General features: G+C 35.5%; 1 protein-coding gene across 1 annotated transcript; it reads right to left on the bottom strand.

The window, feature by feature from the left end:
- Positions 1-9,264: 9,264 nt before the first annotated feature.
- LOC131027699 (uncharacterized) lies at positions 9,265-12,193 on the bottom strand. Its single transcript, XM_059210798.1, has 6 exons — positions 11,637-12,193; positions 11,397-11,546; positions 11,005-11,300; positions 10,737-10,894; positions 9,630-10,617; positions 9,265-9,546 (listed from the first exon to the last, which is right to left on the bottom strand). The coding sequence occupies exons 1-5, from the start codon at positions 12,177-12,179 to the stop codon at positions 10,169-10,171; spliced, it is 1,596 nt and encodes a 531-aa protein (XP_059066781.1). The 5' UTR covers positions 12,180-12,193; the 3' UTR covers positions 9,265-9,546; positions 9,630-10,168.
- Positions 12,194-13,808: the final 1,615 nt, after the last annotated feature.

The following is a 13,808-nucleotide window of genomic DNA, read 5'->3' as shown; positions in this document are numbered from 1 at the left end:
TATCAACCTAAAATGGCAAGCTCATATTTTAAATGCAAGGAGATAGATGTAATTTAATTCAAAAGGATTTTTTTTTTATTATACACTTGGGTCCATACTCATTAAAAATCCAAAAGGTTTGTCTAGTAAATAATCCAATTAGTAGGCACCAAAATCCAATAATCAGATAAAGCAACCAGATCTACCTCCACATTAGCTCATTGCCACAATACAAAAGGGCTCCATAAAGCTCCTTTTGCTAGAATTGATATATTTTTCTATTTGCTCCATCAATTAAGCACACTCTCTACCATTTTAGCTAAAAAACTTAATCTCTTGTGGGAGAAGAATTTTTTATGATGAATTATCCAATGGGAACTTTATCAAGCACCTTTTGTTAAGGGAATTTAAGCCCCTAACATTCTAGCATTATTTCCATCTTACCTTAGGGGATTTTCACATTTCCCACACCATGATATTTTTCCCAAGAACACCTTGTTTCTTGGCAGTCATCCGTGACTATTTATTCTCCTCTCAGTCCTTTTCCTAAAGATGAAGATGATTTTCTAGTCTTCATTACTAGCATTGATTGTGAGCATTTCAATCACTTTTCTATGAGTCAAGATGTTTTTTATTATAATTTATACTTTGAGTAAGATTTAATTGAATATATGCTAGTATTTTTTGATTCATTTTGGTGCTACCAAAGCATCTACCCATTTTTTGTCTTGGGTGTTACCATCATATCTCCCTTTCTCTCAATTTGTGAAATAGGAAAGTCAATATTACCATCATTACCTTCACCTAGTACTTGGTTAGCCATTTCCGCAATAATACAATCCTAAGATTCCTCATAACAATTGTATACAAATGTCTCCATCTCTTTCAATGACACATTGCCTATTCCAATTTAGAGGTTTGAGCTACACAAGATTGATCACATACTTACAATAATTACCCAAATCCGATCAACACTAATGACTATATGAAGAATAGATATCTAGATATTTTAATTATATTAAATGGAAGATGTACATGAATCGATCAGATATGATCAAATTATAAGAAATCTAAAAACAAATGTAGACACCTAAACTTGCCCTATTTAATTAAATAAATATTTTATCCTAAGTCTTCTATTAATTAAATAAATCTTTATCTATTTAATTCATTCCTTTATCCTCTTCTAGCCCTTTTCTCATTTAAATAAATATTTTTAGTGATTTAAATTATCTTTCTCCTAAATTAAAAAAAATACATTTATTTATTTAATTGGTCCCACTTCTTCTATTAATTAAATAAGTCTTTATTCATTTAATTAATTCATTAGCTTTTTCCTCTATGACACATGTCACTTATCTCTTAATCCTCTTCTACCTACCCCCTTCATTATTTTATCATTTTCTATACCTACCCTTTAAAGCTAGCCAACCATTTATCTTTTCACCTCCTAATCTTATTGTTGGCAATTGACACTCATCCAGTAGCCAGTTAACTAATAAATCAGGATTATTCTAGTGCAGTTTTGGTCAAGTAAGATTTTTGATGATTGTGGTGATTAATTTTGTGATCTCGGTGAATGGGAAGATCCTTAGGAAGCCTATGATTATATTCTTTTCGTCCTATGATACGTCTTGTTAGAAATTGAAGTACACTTGAAGCTACACATTAGACTTTTTGATAGCTAACTTGGAGGAGATTACTTTTGTTAAGACCAGATATATAAGATTGAATTGGTGATTGGTTTTTAGTGCATTACTATTGTGGTGATCCATTTTGGTGCCATTGAGCACAGTTTCACATGTGCATTTGGTTCACAGATAACCTGATAGCTGACTAAGATAGAAATAGAGTATTTGCAGAGCAAGTACAATCAGAGATCTAGTGCTCAACCAAAACTCATTGATGCACTGTTAGATGCTACTTTAGAGTTCCTTTCACAGTATTTCATTATTATAATCAAACTATAAGACTTCGAGACTTCCTCGAGGGTTGTAGCCTTCCAGGCAATTATATTTGAGCAATGATCTCTAGGCAGTGAGCCTAAATGCAAGTGTGTTCCCTATCTATGTAATATTTATGTACTCCTGACCATAGTATATGAATGTTGTGGGTTACAACCCCACCATGGTTTTTCCCTTTCTAGGTTTCCACATAAAAATTATGGTGTTATTGTGAATAATTTTATGAATTTGATTTCTAGTAGATCATTGATTCACACCCTGTCTCAATAATCCCTAATTCTAATAATTGGTATCATATCCTAGTTGCTCTGAGGAAGCCTAACCGCTCAAGGAAGGTCTGGGATATTGATTCAATGGATTCCAATTTTTCAAAGATAAATCAGTGTGGCACTTGAGGATCTTGATGCAACTAGAAATGAGATCTATACCTTGAAGAAGAACCTGAATGCTACTGATGATTTCACTAATAAGCTGAAGGATCAAACAAAATTCTCTAGAGAGAAGAGGAAGGGATTGATGGACAAATTGAAGGAGAAAGAAGATCAGATCATGGAAAACCAGGATAAAGCTGATGAATTCAACAAGCTTGAAAGAGAGAATGTTGCTTTGAAGAATGAGATGCAATCAATTGTGATGAGACTAACTAAGGATATTGAGGACCAGAAGAAGAATGAAGAAAATATAGCACAATCATTGAAGGAAAGAGAAGATGAATGCTTCAAAATTACCTATGAGAGTAATCAATTGAAGCTTGAATTGACACAGTCAAGGAATAATGGTCAAGAACTTGAGAGACAAATTTCTACCTTAAGAGATGAACATGCTATGGCTAATGAGTACAAAGAAAAATTCAAAGCTAGCTCAAAAAGGCTTAATGAGATGCTGGAAAGTCAAAGACATCAAAAGGACATGCGAGGACTTGGATTTGAGAAAGATGAATCCTCTAGATCTGGAAAAGGAAATGCTAAACCTGGTCAGAAGAAGAGAAAGAATCCTCTGGTAAGACAACCTAATGCTCATAAATTTAATGGTAGATGTTTTACTTGCAATAAATTTTGTAATATGGCAAGTCAATACAAAAGTAGGATAAACAATGGAATGATGAACATTAACAATATGATGAACAACATGAATAATGTTCCTACCTTTACTGGTCAATGTTTCATATGCAACAACTTTGGTCATAAGTCAAATATGTGCATAGTAGTAATGAACAGTTTTTAAAACAAGAGATGTTATGCTTGTGGAATGTTTGGACATGTTTCTAATCAGTACAGGACAATACCAAATCAAATGAACTTCAGACCTATGCAAAATAATGTTATTTGTCGAGCATGCAACAAAATCGGTAATAGTGAAAAGTACTGTAGAAGAAAGAATAGTTTTCTAGTAGACAAGAATAAATCAGATGAAAAGGAAAAGGCAAAGGTTGATGAGATCAAAGATCACCATAAGAAGATGTGGGTAAAGAAAGATGAACCTAGTGGATCTGTACCTGAATCCGAAGCAGAACCTTCATCTGGTAATTAGGTCTTTTAGCCTTAGCTGGGAGAGGAAAACTCATGCAAATCTTATAGTGCCCCTTGATGAGATCTATAGTCAATGGATATCTGGGATTAAGATGGCTGATTTTGGCATTTGGTAGCTAAACAGGGCATCCAATTAGATATTTGAGGTGCATTTATTCCAAAGTGAAATTAGGGTTTGCAAAGTTAAAAGGCCATGTATGAGAATTATTCTTCACTTTGAAAATAGTGTTTTTGAGATACATAACAAGGTGATCAAGACTTCTAGGCAATGAGAGAGCTAGAAGCGATCTGGCAAGTGAACTAGGGCATTCGATAGTCTGTTGAGGTATTTATCGAAGAGACATTCTGAGTTTCAAGTTTTGAAAATTTGAAATGGCATCCTCTTCTTCCACTACTACGCCATTGGTTGTTGAGGTTAAAGATAGAACTCATGGTGAATAAGGATGAATGTCTCATGGAGATTGTCAGCAAATATGAAGGGACAATCTGTTTCATAGTGAATAAGGATGAATGTCTCATGGAGGTAGTTGAACCCCAGGTGGTATGGACCATACCTATGGGATATTAGGTCGATGCAGGAACTATAGATGCTTATGCACAACACCTGCTAAATACTTCGATAGACACAAAAATAACAAAGGTTCGAAACTTGTAAAGAAAAATCCATGGAACTTCACACCAAGTTCACTAAACTAGTGAGTAAAAGGAAAATTGCCAAGGTGGTGGAGGAAGGTCACTCTAGGGAGAAAGTAAGAGTTGCAAGAGATGCAATAGAAAAGACAAAGAAATAAAAGACTGCACCAGTTCTAGCCAAAGCTAAAGTGATAGGGTTTTCTCCCGCTTTAGTGAAGACACCTCTGACTCAGACTGAACTGTCTATCTCATCAGCTAAGGGCAAGGGTTTTTTGAGGAAGAAGCAAAAACCAAAGATGGAATATGTGGCAGTTTCCCTGATAGAATTTGAAACTGAGTCATATGCAGAGATTCAAAAGGCCCCCAAGAAAGGAGAATTTTCAAGAGTGATCTGGAATCCTCAATGTGGTGAAGAGAAGAAAGGGTAGAAGGAGAAGAAAGAAAAATCTGATCATGTTCCGGCTAGCAAGTCTAAACCAGAAAGGAGAATCAAATCTGACTTGGAAGAGGTGATTGAATCTGATAAGATGGAGACTACTAAAACCAAGTATCATATTATTCCTCCCTTATCCATTTAAGAGTTAATAGATGAAATCATTAAAGATGGAATTTTGAAAAATATCTCTGTATATTATGAAAAATTATATGACAATGACAAAAGGCAGATTGAAGAAGCTTTAGTATTGCATATGGATGTATTTAGTAAAACTCCAATTGAATTAGAAAGATATCTTCCAAAGGATTTGTACAGTCTAATTGATGGTAGAAGAAAATCTACAAGTTAGATGGACAAAGAGATAGGAAAGTGAACTAGTCAATCAGTGCACTAGTATCACTATTGAAAAATTGATAAGTTGATTTTGCTAGCAAATAAAAAGGAATTTAGAAGAAAACACAAAGTAAACAACCCAACAGTGGGAAGAGTAGAGTAAATAAGGAGAGAAACTATTAAAATCTGAAAAGAAGTTTATCACTAAGAATCAGCTACCTATGACTTCCCCTCCAGAAGTGGATTCACAAGATGCAACCACTTAGGCAAAGAATCCTTCGCTACATGATGTAAATAAGATGGAGGACACTCAAGATGTTGTAGGGCAATAAATTTTGGATTCAACAGAGGTTGAGGTAGATAAGGCACATGACAAATCAGATGAGGCAGAGGATAGTGCACCAAGTGGTGACACCGGTGCACAAGAGGCACCCATAGAGGATAAAAGTAATGCAGGATAGGAGGTAGAGAAAAAGAAAGAGGAAAAATGGGAGGAATAGATTAAAGGGAAAGATGAAGTGACAAAAAATCCAATCCTCATTGCAATTGACACTTCAAAAATACAAAGCCAAGGGAGTTTTCCTTAGTTTAACATCAGTTTTGCCAATTCAATCAAATGTCTATGACTGAAAGGATGATTGTTGTTGTTGCTCTCCAAGCTCAAGCTAGTTAGGAGTTAGCATAATTGAGCCAGAAGAAAAGAAGCTTATTGAGAAATCTATTAAATTTTTAGAAAAGGTAGTTCTGGAATCACAACTTGATGTTAATGCCAGTTCATCTAGTAAGCTCCAGCACTTGGTAGATCATGTATCTACTTGATTTGATTCATTGACCAAGGCATCAACTAGGGAGGCTTTGGAGAAATTCAAAGATGCCAAAATACAAACATTTTTGCAAATGATTGATAGTGATAAGGCACAACTTGCAAATGAATTGAAATTAATTGATGACGCCTTACAGGAAGGTGGTAAGATTTATAAGTCTTGTCTAAATTTGACAAATTTTACTACTGAAATAGAAAAAAATATAGATAATTATAGAGGTTAGTTAGCTCAAATTTCCCAAGCTTATGACCCTACGATTAACTTAACCGGTACTATTGAAGGTCAAATTTTGACAATTATGGAACATATTGGGAATTTTGAGAAGGAGAAGGAGAAATTGGTAAGGCATATAGATGAACTTTCAAACCTAATTGGTCCCTGGTTAGACACCTTGGTGTGGCATAAGATGGATTGTATTTAGAATATGTGTCAGAAGACTCCAACTGAGCTACATGTAATATAATTCCCTGCTTATGTTTAAAATGGTTTTGTTTCAATTTTGGAGAAATTACAGGCATGGTGGAACACCTATTTTGGGCTCCTTAAGGTTGCATATGTAGATGTATTGAAGTATGTATAAATATAATCATCTGGTATATGTACAGGGAATTTTGCTTCACACCCTATCTTTGGCATTGCTATCAAAGGGGGAGCGATAAGGTAAAAAATGTACTGATTGGTTGCATATGGAGTGTATAATTCGGTGATGTGGATTTTTGAATTGTTGATTTTAGGGGGAGCCTTACAATTCTTTCATTTTTTATCTGGTGTACAGGTCTCAAGTTTCAGCACTTACCCATTTTTCATGAGTGTTGCCATCAATGCCAAAGGGGGAGATTGTTGGCAATTGACACTCATCTGATGAATTTCAATGCTTGATTCATGGTTTAGGGTTGTTATTGATGGAAAATATTTTTGTAGATTCAATCCAGTGGTCATGGTTTCTCTTATCCAGAAGTAGGAGGTAACTAGTAGCCAGTTAACCAGTACAAATCAGGATTATTCCAGTGCAGTTTTGGTCCAGTAAGATTTTCGGTGATTGGAGTGATTGTAGTGATTGATTTTGTGATCTCAATGAGTGGGAAGATCCTTACGAAGATTGTGATTATACTCTTTTGGTTTGATGTTATGTCTTGTTACAAATTGAAGTTGACTTGAAGCTACACGTTACACTTTTTGATAGCCAACTTGGAGGAGATTAATTTTGTTCAGACTGGATATATAAGATTGAATTGGTGATTGTTTTTTAGTGTATTAATGTTGTGGTGATCCATTTTGGTGCAATTGAGCATAGTTTCACGTGCACATTTGGTTCACAAATAACGCGGTAGGTGACTGAGATAGAAACAAAGTATTTATAGAGCGGGTACTGTCAGATATCTAGTGCTTAACCGGAACTCATTCGTGTATTGTGAGATGCTACTTGAAAGTTCATTTCACTGTATTTCATTATTATAATCAAACTGTAAGTCTGTGAGACTTCTCAAAGGGTTGTACTCTTCTGGGCAGTTATATTTGAGCAAAGAGCTCTAGGCAGTGAGCCTCAATGCAAGTGTGCTCCCTATCTATGTAATATTTATGTACTCTTGGCCATAGTATATGAATATGGTGGGTTCCAACCCCATCATGGTTTTTCCCTTTCCAGGTTTCCATGTAAAAATTCTGGTGTTGTGGATCTGTGGTTTATTTATTGCTTGTTTGTGTTCTTTACTGTTATACATTGCTAACCAGTGAACAAAGAATAATTTTGTGAATTTGATTTCTGCCAGGTAACTGATTCACCCCCCCTCTTAGTGATCCCTGATTCTAACACTTATCCCTCCATTTTCTAAATCATCTTCTATATAAGAGGATACCTTCATCATTATCAACCCTAATCAACACTTATGCAATCAAACAACTTCAACCACAATCTGTTTTTTGTTGAGCTCTTGTGCACTTATAAAATCTGAGAGCAAATATATCAAATAAGATCAATAGATATTTAAAACCTACTTGGCATATGAATGTTATAATAGTTTAATTTGTTGATTTGCATGTTCTTAGGTATCTTCATTTGTGTATGGTGAATGTTTGGTTGTAGAACTAGGGTTTTGTTGTGGTTGGATCTTTGTGGTTTTACAATAGTTTATCATCATCATTTTTCACCGTATACTATAAATAGTGAAGCCTCAAGAAATGAATTCAACTTTAGATTATTTATTAGTATAATTACATTAAATTATTCTCATAAATTAAATAAAAAATTGCATAAAAATATAAATTTAATCATTACATTATTCAATAAATATTAACCAAAATATTTAAACATTTATTTTTAAACTTTTGACATTAACTTGAATCAAAGAGTAACTAAAAATCTAATAAGTAATTTTTAATTTAATTTTTACGAGGTAATTTAAAGTTGTTGTATTATAATCAAACATTTTCCACATCAACTTTCACAAGTTAAAAATGTCAAGTATAATGTATTTTACACAAACTCTTTGTATTTCATTTTCCCTACTATAAAAATAGTGGCTTAAATAATGCAGGCACGTGATAGAGATTGAAGAGCTACAAGTGTTTGGACTAGTCCACTAGATGAGACAGCTTAAATCATACATACTAAGCTTTGACTTCCAGACTTAAAAGTGTTAACACTCAAAATTGACTCACATTCTCTAAACTTAATATGCTGCTTAATGTGTGATTTAAGACTTGCCCCACATGATCCGACAGCAAAACGGCGAGTCCTTGTTTCCTTCTTCTCAGGGCAGCTGGACATTCTCTCAAATTGCGACATCCTCTTAAATCTACTTTTTTAAGTGATGGAAGTTCCCCAATGTTGGAAGGCAGATATTCCACATTCTTACAACCGAATAAACTCAAGACATTTAGCGAATTGAGTTTTCCTAGACCGAAGGGCAAGCCTTTCAATTCCATGCAATAACTTAAATCTAAATGTTTTAAAGAGTTGAGTTCCCAAAAGCTGGGAGGGAATTTTTCCAAGTTCAAGCAGCCATCCAAATTCAAGAGCTCCAAAGAGCTTAATTTCCAGAAACTCGAAGGCAATTCTTTTAGGCTAACACACTCTGCTAAGCACAAATGTTTCAGAGATCTCAGGTCTGCAAAAGTCGAGGGCAATTCTTCCAGTGTCTTACAGCTTGTTAAGTTCAACTCCTGTAAAGAAGTTAATTGCCCGAACGAGCCTGGCAGATTTCTCAAGGAATTACCACCACAAATGCTCAATCTGCATAATGAAAGGAGCCCACATACCTGCTCAGGTAGCTCTAGAATTTTATCCCATTCATCTAGTATAAAAAACTTGAGGCCAGTTAAGTGATCCAGCTTTTCGGGTAACTTCTGTAGACTTTTCAAGTCTTTTAAATCCAATTCCTCTAAGGAAGAATTAGTGGTGATTTTGGTGGGCTTGGGTTCCCCGAAGTGAGTCTGTGCAGTGGCTCTCATGACCCGTAGCTTCTTGGGTAGCTGCATGCATGATCCATGTGATTCTATTGTAAGTAATTTGTCCCATATGTAAACAATCAATGAAAGAGAGAAAATTAGGGAGGACTTGCCTGATACAAAGTCACAACATCTTTGAAGACAGGGCCATGGAACACAGTCAATCGTTCAAGCGACTCTAAAGTAGCTGGCCATAAAGCAGAAATGTCGCCGCCCAGTCGGAGAAATCTGAGCTCCTTAAATTTAGATGGTTTTTGGCTTGATCCTAAGACTTTTATATGGCTTTCCAAACACAGAACTCTCAATGAATTTTTCAATGAATGTAATTGCTTCCCATCAACTTCAGTAACAGATTCAGATTCCTCCTTACCGAGCCAAACTCCTTTAATTTGCTTGAGCTTCTGCAAACATAACATTTCAATAAATCCACTAAAGGGAGATGCAGTCATTATTTTTTAATCCAGTAGCAAATGCAAACACATACTTGATCGTCGTGTGTAACTTCCAGCCAGGACTGCAAATCCATTATTCTATTGCTTTTAGACAAGCTTCGCCCTTTTGCTCTGATGATGTCGTGGACAATCAACTCGTCTTTGTCAGACGTCTTCATCAAAGCTGCCTCATGGAGAAGTGTGATGTCCTCAGCTCCCAAAATGTACTCCACATCACGGCGACTACAGTTAGCAAAGAAGCAGCAAATATCCAGAAACGATTCGCGTGTAGATGCTTCCAGATCATTATATACAGAAGTCACCAGACGTTGGCTCAGGTTTTCTCCTTTGATATCCTCTCCTTTCTCCAGAGCTTCAAAAATTTGTGTACATCTGTCTGCCATGTAATTCTGCTTGCGTAAACGAGCACCGACAATTTCTAGCACTAACGGAATCCCGTCACAAATCTGGAGGATTTTTTTCAAGTTATCGCTGTTGATTGTATTATGATGATCATCTTTTAGCAAAATTTTAATCCCCTCTTGGTCGGGGAGAGTACCCACACGATGTTCACGACGTTCAAGGCCCGCGTCTAGGAGCATATCCGTCGCACTATTCTGCTACGCTTCGGAAGGCCTGCTAAGCGTTTTGGGAAAAGCTCTTGCAAGTCTTCTGCGCGAAGAGCGTTGTCAATAAAAAGAAATACTGGCTTGTTTCCTTGGGCTTGGAAAGCGCTGGTGAGATGATCCCGACCCTCTGTACTATTTCTCAATGTTACATTCCTGCCATAAGTATATGCTAGGAAACCGTCTTTCAATATTTGTTGCTGCATACATATTATGTCATTCTTGGAGCGGTCTTCTTTGATTTCGACTCCTGAGTAGTTGTGGTCCTTGAGATCTAAGCCTGCAATAACAACAGTAGCGAGGGTGGTCTTTCCTATGGCCCCAAATCCATAAATAACCACGGCCAATGGTGACATGTTTTCTCCTTCCAAGTCCAGCAACTTCTTTACTTGTTTCTTCTGCTCTTCTATGCCCACTGACAATAAGACCACAGAAAAATATTACGCTAACAACTAAATATGTAAACGGTGATGCAAACATGGCGTGCAAAAACCAGTTGAAAAGGTTGGAAATAGAGAGTTTATATATATTTACTTGCATAATCTGGATAAATGGGCTGCCAAGGAGCGAAGGCAATCGACTGCTGATGTTGTATTTCTATCGCTACTCTCAATGTAAGATCCTGATACAGTTGATTAATTTTCGATTGTAGAGTAGCCAAGCTTTTGGAGTCCACAGAAGCCTTCAAAAACCTGCAATAGGGGAAAACTTGAATCAGATAACCATGCATAAATGACGATAACACTAATAGAACTGACATTAGATTCAAATATTTAACTATCGTACTTCGTAGACATTTTACCGGAAAAGTGTTCTGGACTTTAATTGAGAAGCGCACATCATGGATCCTTCAACAATCAATGTAATCGCCTCACTCAATATCTTGTCCTCTTGAGGCAAATCATAATTCAACTTTCTAATATGCCCAGCAAGCTTAACCATTTGCTTTAAGAGTTCTATGCATTCACTCCGGTTTTCTGAAATTTGACCAATCTCGTCTAGCAAGAAAGCTACAACAGCTAGCCCTCCAACCACCCAATGCACCTTCCCCACACTTTGCAATATTTGTGCTACAACTTTTCTGTTTCCTTCGTCACCCTGTATATGCAACCACCGTTAATTCCGACTCCTTTGAAATGATTCAAAAAAATGTTAACTAATCTTGAATTCAGAATGAAATCAAACAACAATTACCTTCTCCAGCTGAATATGCTTATTCACAAATTCAAGGAATAGAGATCCACTTAGGAGAAAGGAAGTCCATAATGAACTTGTTCTACCGTTCAGTGAATCTGATAAAGTTTCTGAACTAATGCTTCTCTGTAACGTCTTTTCTTTTTTTGACTATATTTACAAACAGGACAACATAACTACAAACGCAAAATGAAATGAACATTTCTTACGATTACGGTAGAAGCCAACTCCAAGACTAACCCTATTTAGCAGAGACTCCAAGAGCTTGTCGAGGAGATCGATCAAATAATCAACGTCAGCCGCATTGTGGACGGTTTCAAAATGCTTGATGACGTTTTCCTCTGTGGGTAGCGGCACCTGAGGCGACGGCGGCTGTATGAGTTGCGGCTGAGCAGGTGATTGTGGTTGAACAGGAGGCAGTGTCTGAATTGACAGCAGTGGCTCAACAGGCGTCGATGGCTGAACAGCTTTAGGTTGAGAAGATGCCTGTAAAGGTTTAACGGGCGCAGGCAAGGGAGGCGGCGCAGGCGGCGGTGTGGGTGCAGGCGGGCGAGGGGGAGGCGGCATTGGCGCAGTCGGGGTAGAGAGCGGAGGTTGCGGCGTGGATGCAGGAGTGAGAGGAGGCATCGGCGCAGTCGGGGGAGGAAGCAGAGGTTGAGGCGTGGTTGCAGGCGGGGGAGGGGCCGTGGTCGCAGGCAGGGCCAGGGGCGTTGGCGGGAGCGGGGCTGGGGTTGTGGGCTGGGTAGTGGGCTTGCGTTTGGCGCGCTTAGGGCAGCAGCCCATGGTCCGTAAATGCAAGCGAGATAAGAAAAAGTGCTTCTCAAGTTCGGACGCAAGCATTTGAGTGCTTTATAGGCTCTCTATGTCTTTACAATCTATTCGGTATACGATGTTCGGACGCTAAGTATTGAGTGCTTTATAGGACATTCTATATATTTTACTTTGTTTTACGTGTTTTCTTTGTTTTCCGGATGAAGTTATCCTTCGTCTTTTTCGGTGCATAATTGAGATCTATTTGACAGCCGTCAAAACAAAGTTGAGGAGCCGTCAAAATAAAAAATTATATATTTAGATTATTTTAAATGTATATTAAAAAATTGCTAGAATGTTGTGGTTTAGTTGATTGAATATAATTTTTTATTTGAAAAATGTATATTTTAATTTAAAAATTATTATATAAAAGTTTAAACAAGGTATTTGGAAAATTAGTCTTAAAAGAAGCAATTCAAGCATGCACGCAACTACATTACAAAGAGGAGCAAATTGGTGTAAGATCAATATCAATTTTCTTGAATATATAACATAGTGTCTTCCGTACATAACTATATTAGGAGTTGTAAGCACTTGAGTTTCACTTTCAAGCATGCACGCAACTACATTACAAAGAGGAGCAAATTGGTGTAAGATCAATATCAATTTTCTTGAATATATAACATAGAGTCTTCCGTACATAACTATATTAGTAGTTGTAAGCACTTGAGTTTCACTTTCAAGACTTTCGCAAAAATTAAGTACTACAAAAATAATATTAGAAAGTAAATGCATAATCACTTCTGTATGTAAGGAATCATTAGAGAAAATTGCCTTCCAACAAAGCATCAAAATATATAATAAAATACATCAAAGAAAAGGGTGGTGAGTCCACCGGAAGGTAAGGATCTTCCTATTCTAAAATATATAATAATTGAAAAGTATGAGGGATTGTTTATGGATTAGGTTCTTTATTAAAAAGAATAAAACTATAAGGTCTAAGATATAATATTATTTTGGAAATGAAAGAATAGAAGTTAACTTCGCCTTCCAAAAATACTTAGCATTTGTTTAATAAAATAATTAATCTAAATTAATATATATATTTTTGGGATAAGAATTTAAAAATATATAAATATATATTAATGTAAGTGTTTACATTAAATTATCTATTTATATTTTGAGTATATAATTATATTAATATCCTTCAAATTTAATGAAAATAATTTTATTTAAAATATATAAAATTTTGACTAGTTTACTTTTATATAAAGATTTATTTTATGATTTTCAAAAATTAAAATAAATAGAATAATATATTAATTTATTTAATATATCAAAATAAAATAGTTTTTCCATTAATAAAAATAAAATTAAATAATGAAAATGAAAAAAATCAAGACTGATCTCTTTGAATCTCTATTTAAATTATTACATATGTACAAAATTATTGTATTTCATAACTATTTTTATTTTTATTTTTATTTAAGAATTATTTATCTATTTTTTATGTTTACAAAACAAATTGTTTTACTTTTGGAAAGGACATCACTCATTATTTTGGTATTTATTGTTTTGTTTCTACTTTGGAAAATGTGGTAAATCTTATATTATTTTTAAAAATTAATAGATATTTAAAAATTTGAATGTCTTTATTTTTAA

Source organism: Cryptomeria japonica, chromosome 8 (genome assembly GCF_030272615.1).
Source record: "Cryptomeria japonica chromosome 8, Sugi_1.0, whole genome shotgun sequence".
Classification (NCBI taxonomy): Eukaryota; Viridiplantae; Streptophyta; class Pinopsida; order Cupressales; family Cupressaceae; genus Cryptomeria; species Cryptomeria japonica.
This window is presented reverse-complemented; position numbering and strand designations above follow the sequence as displayed.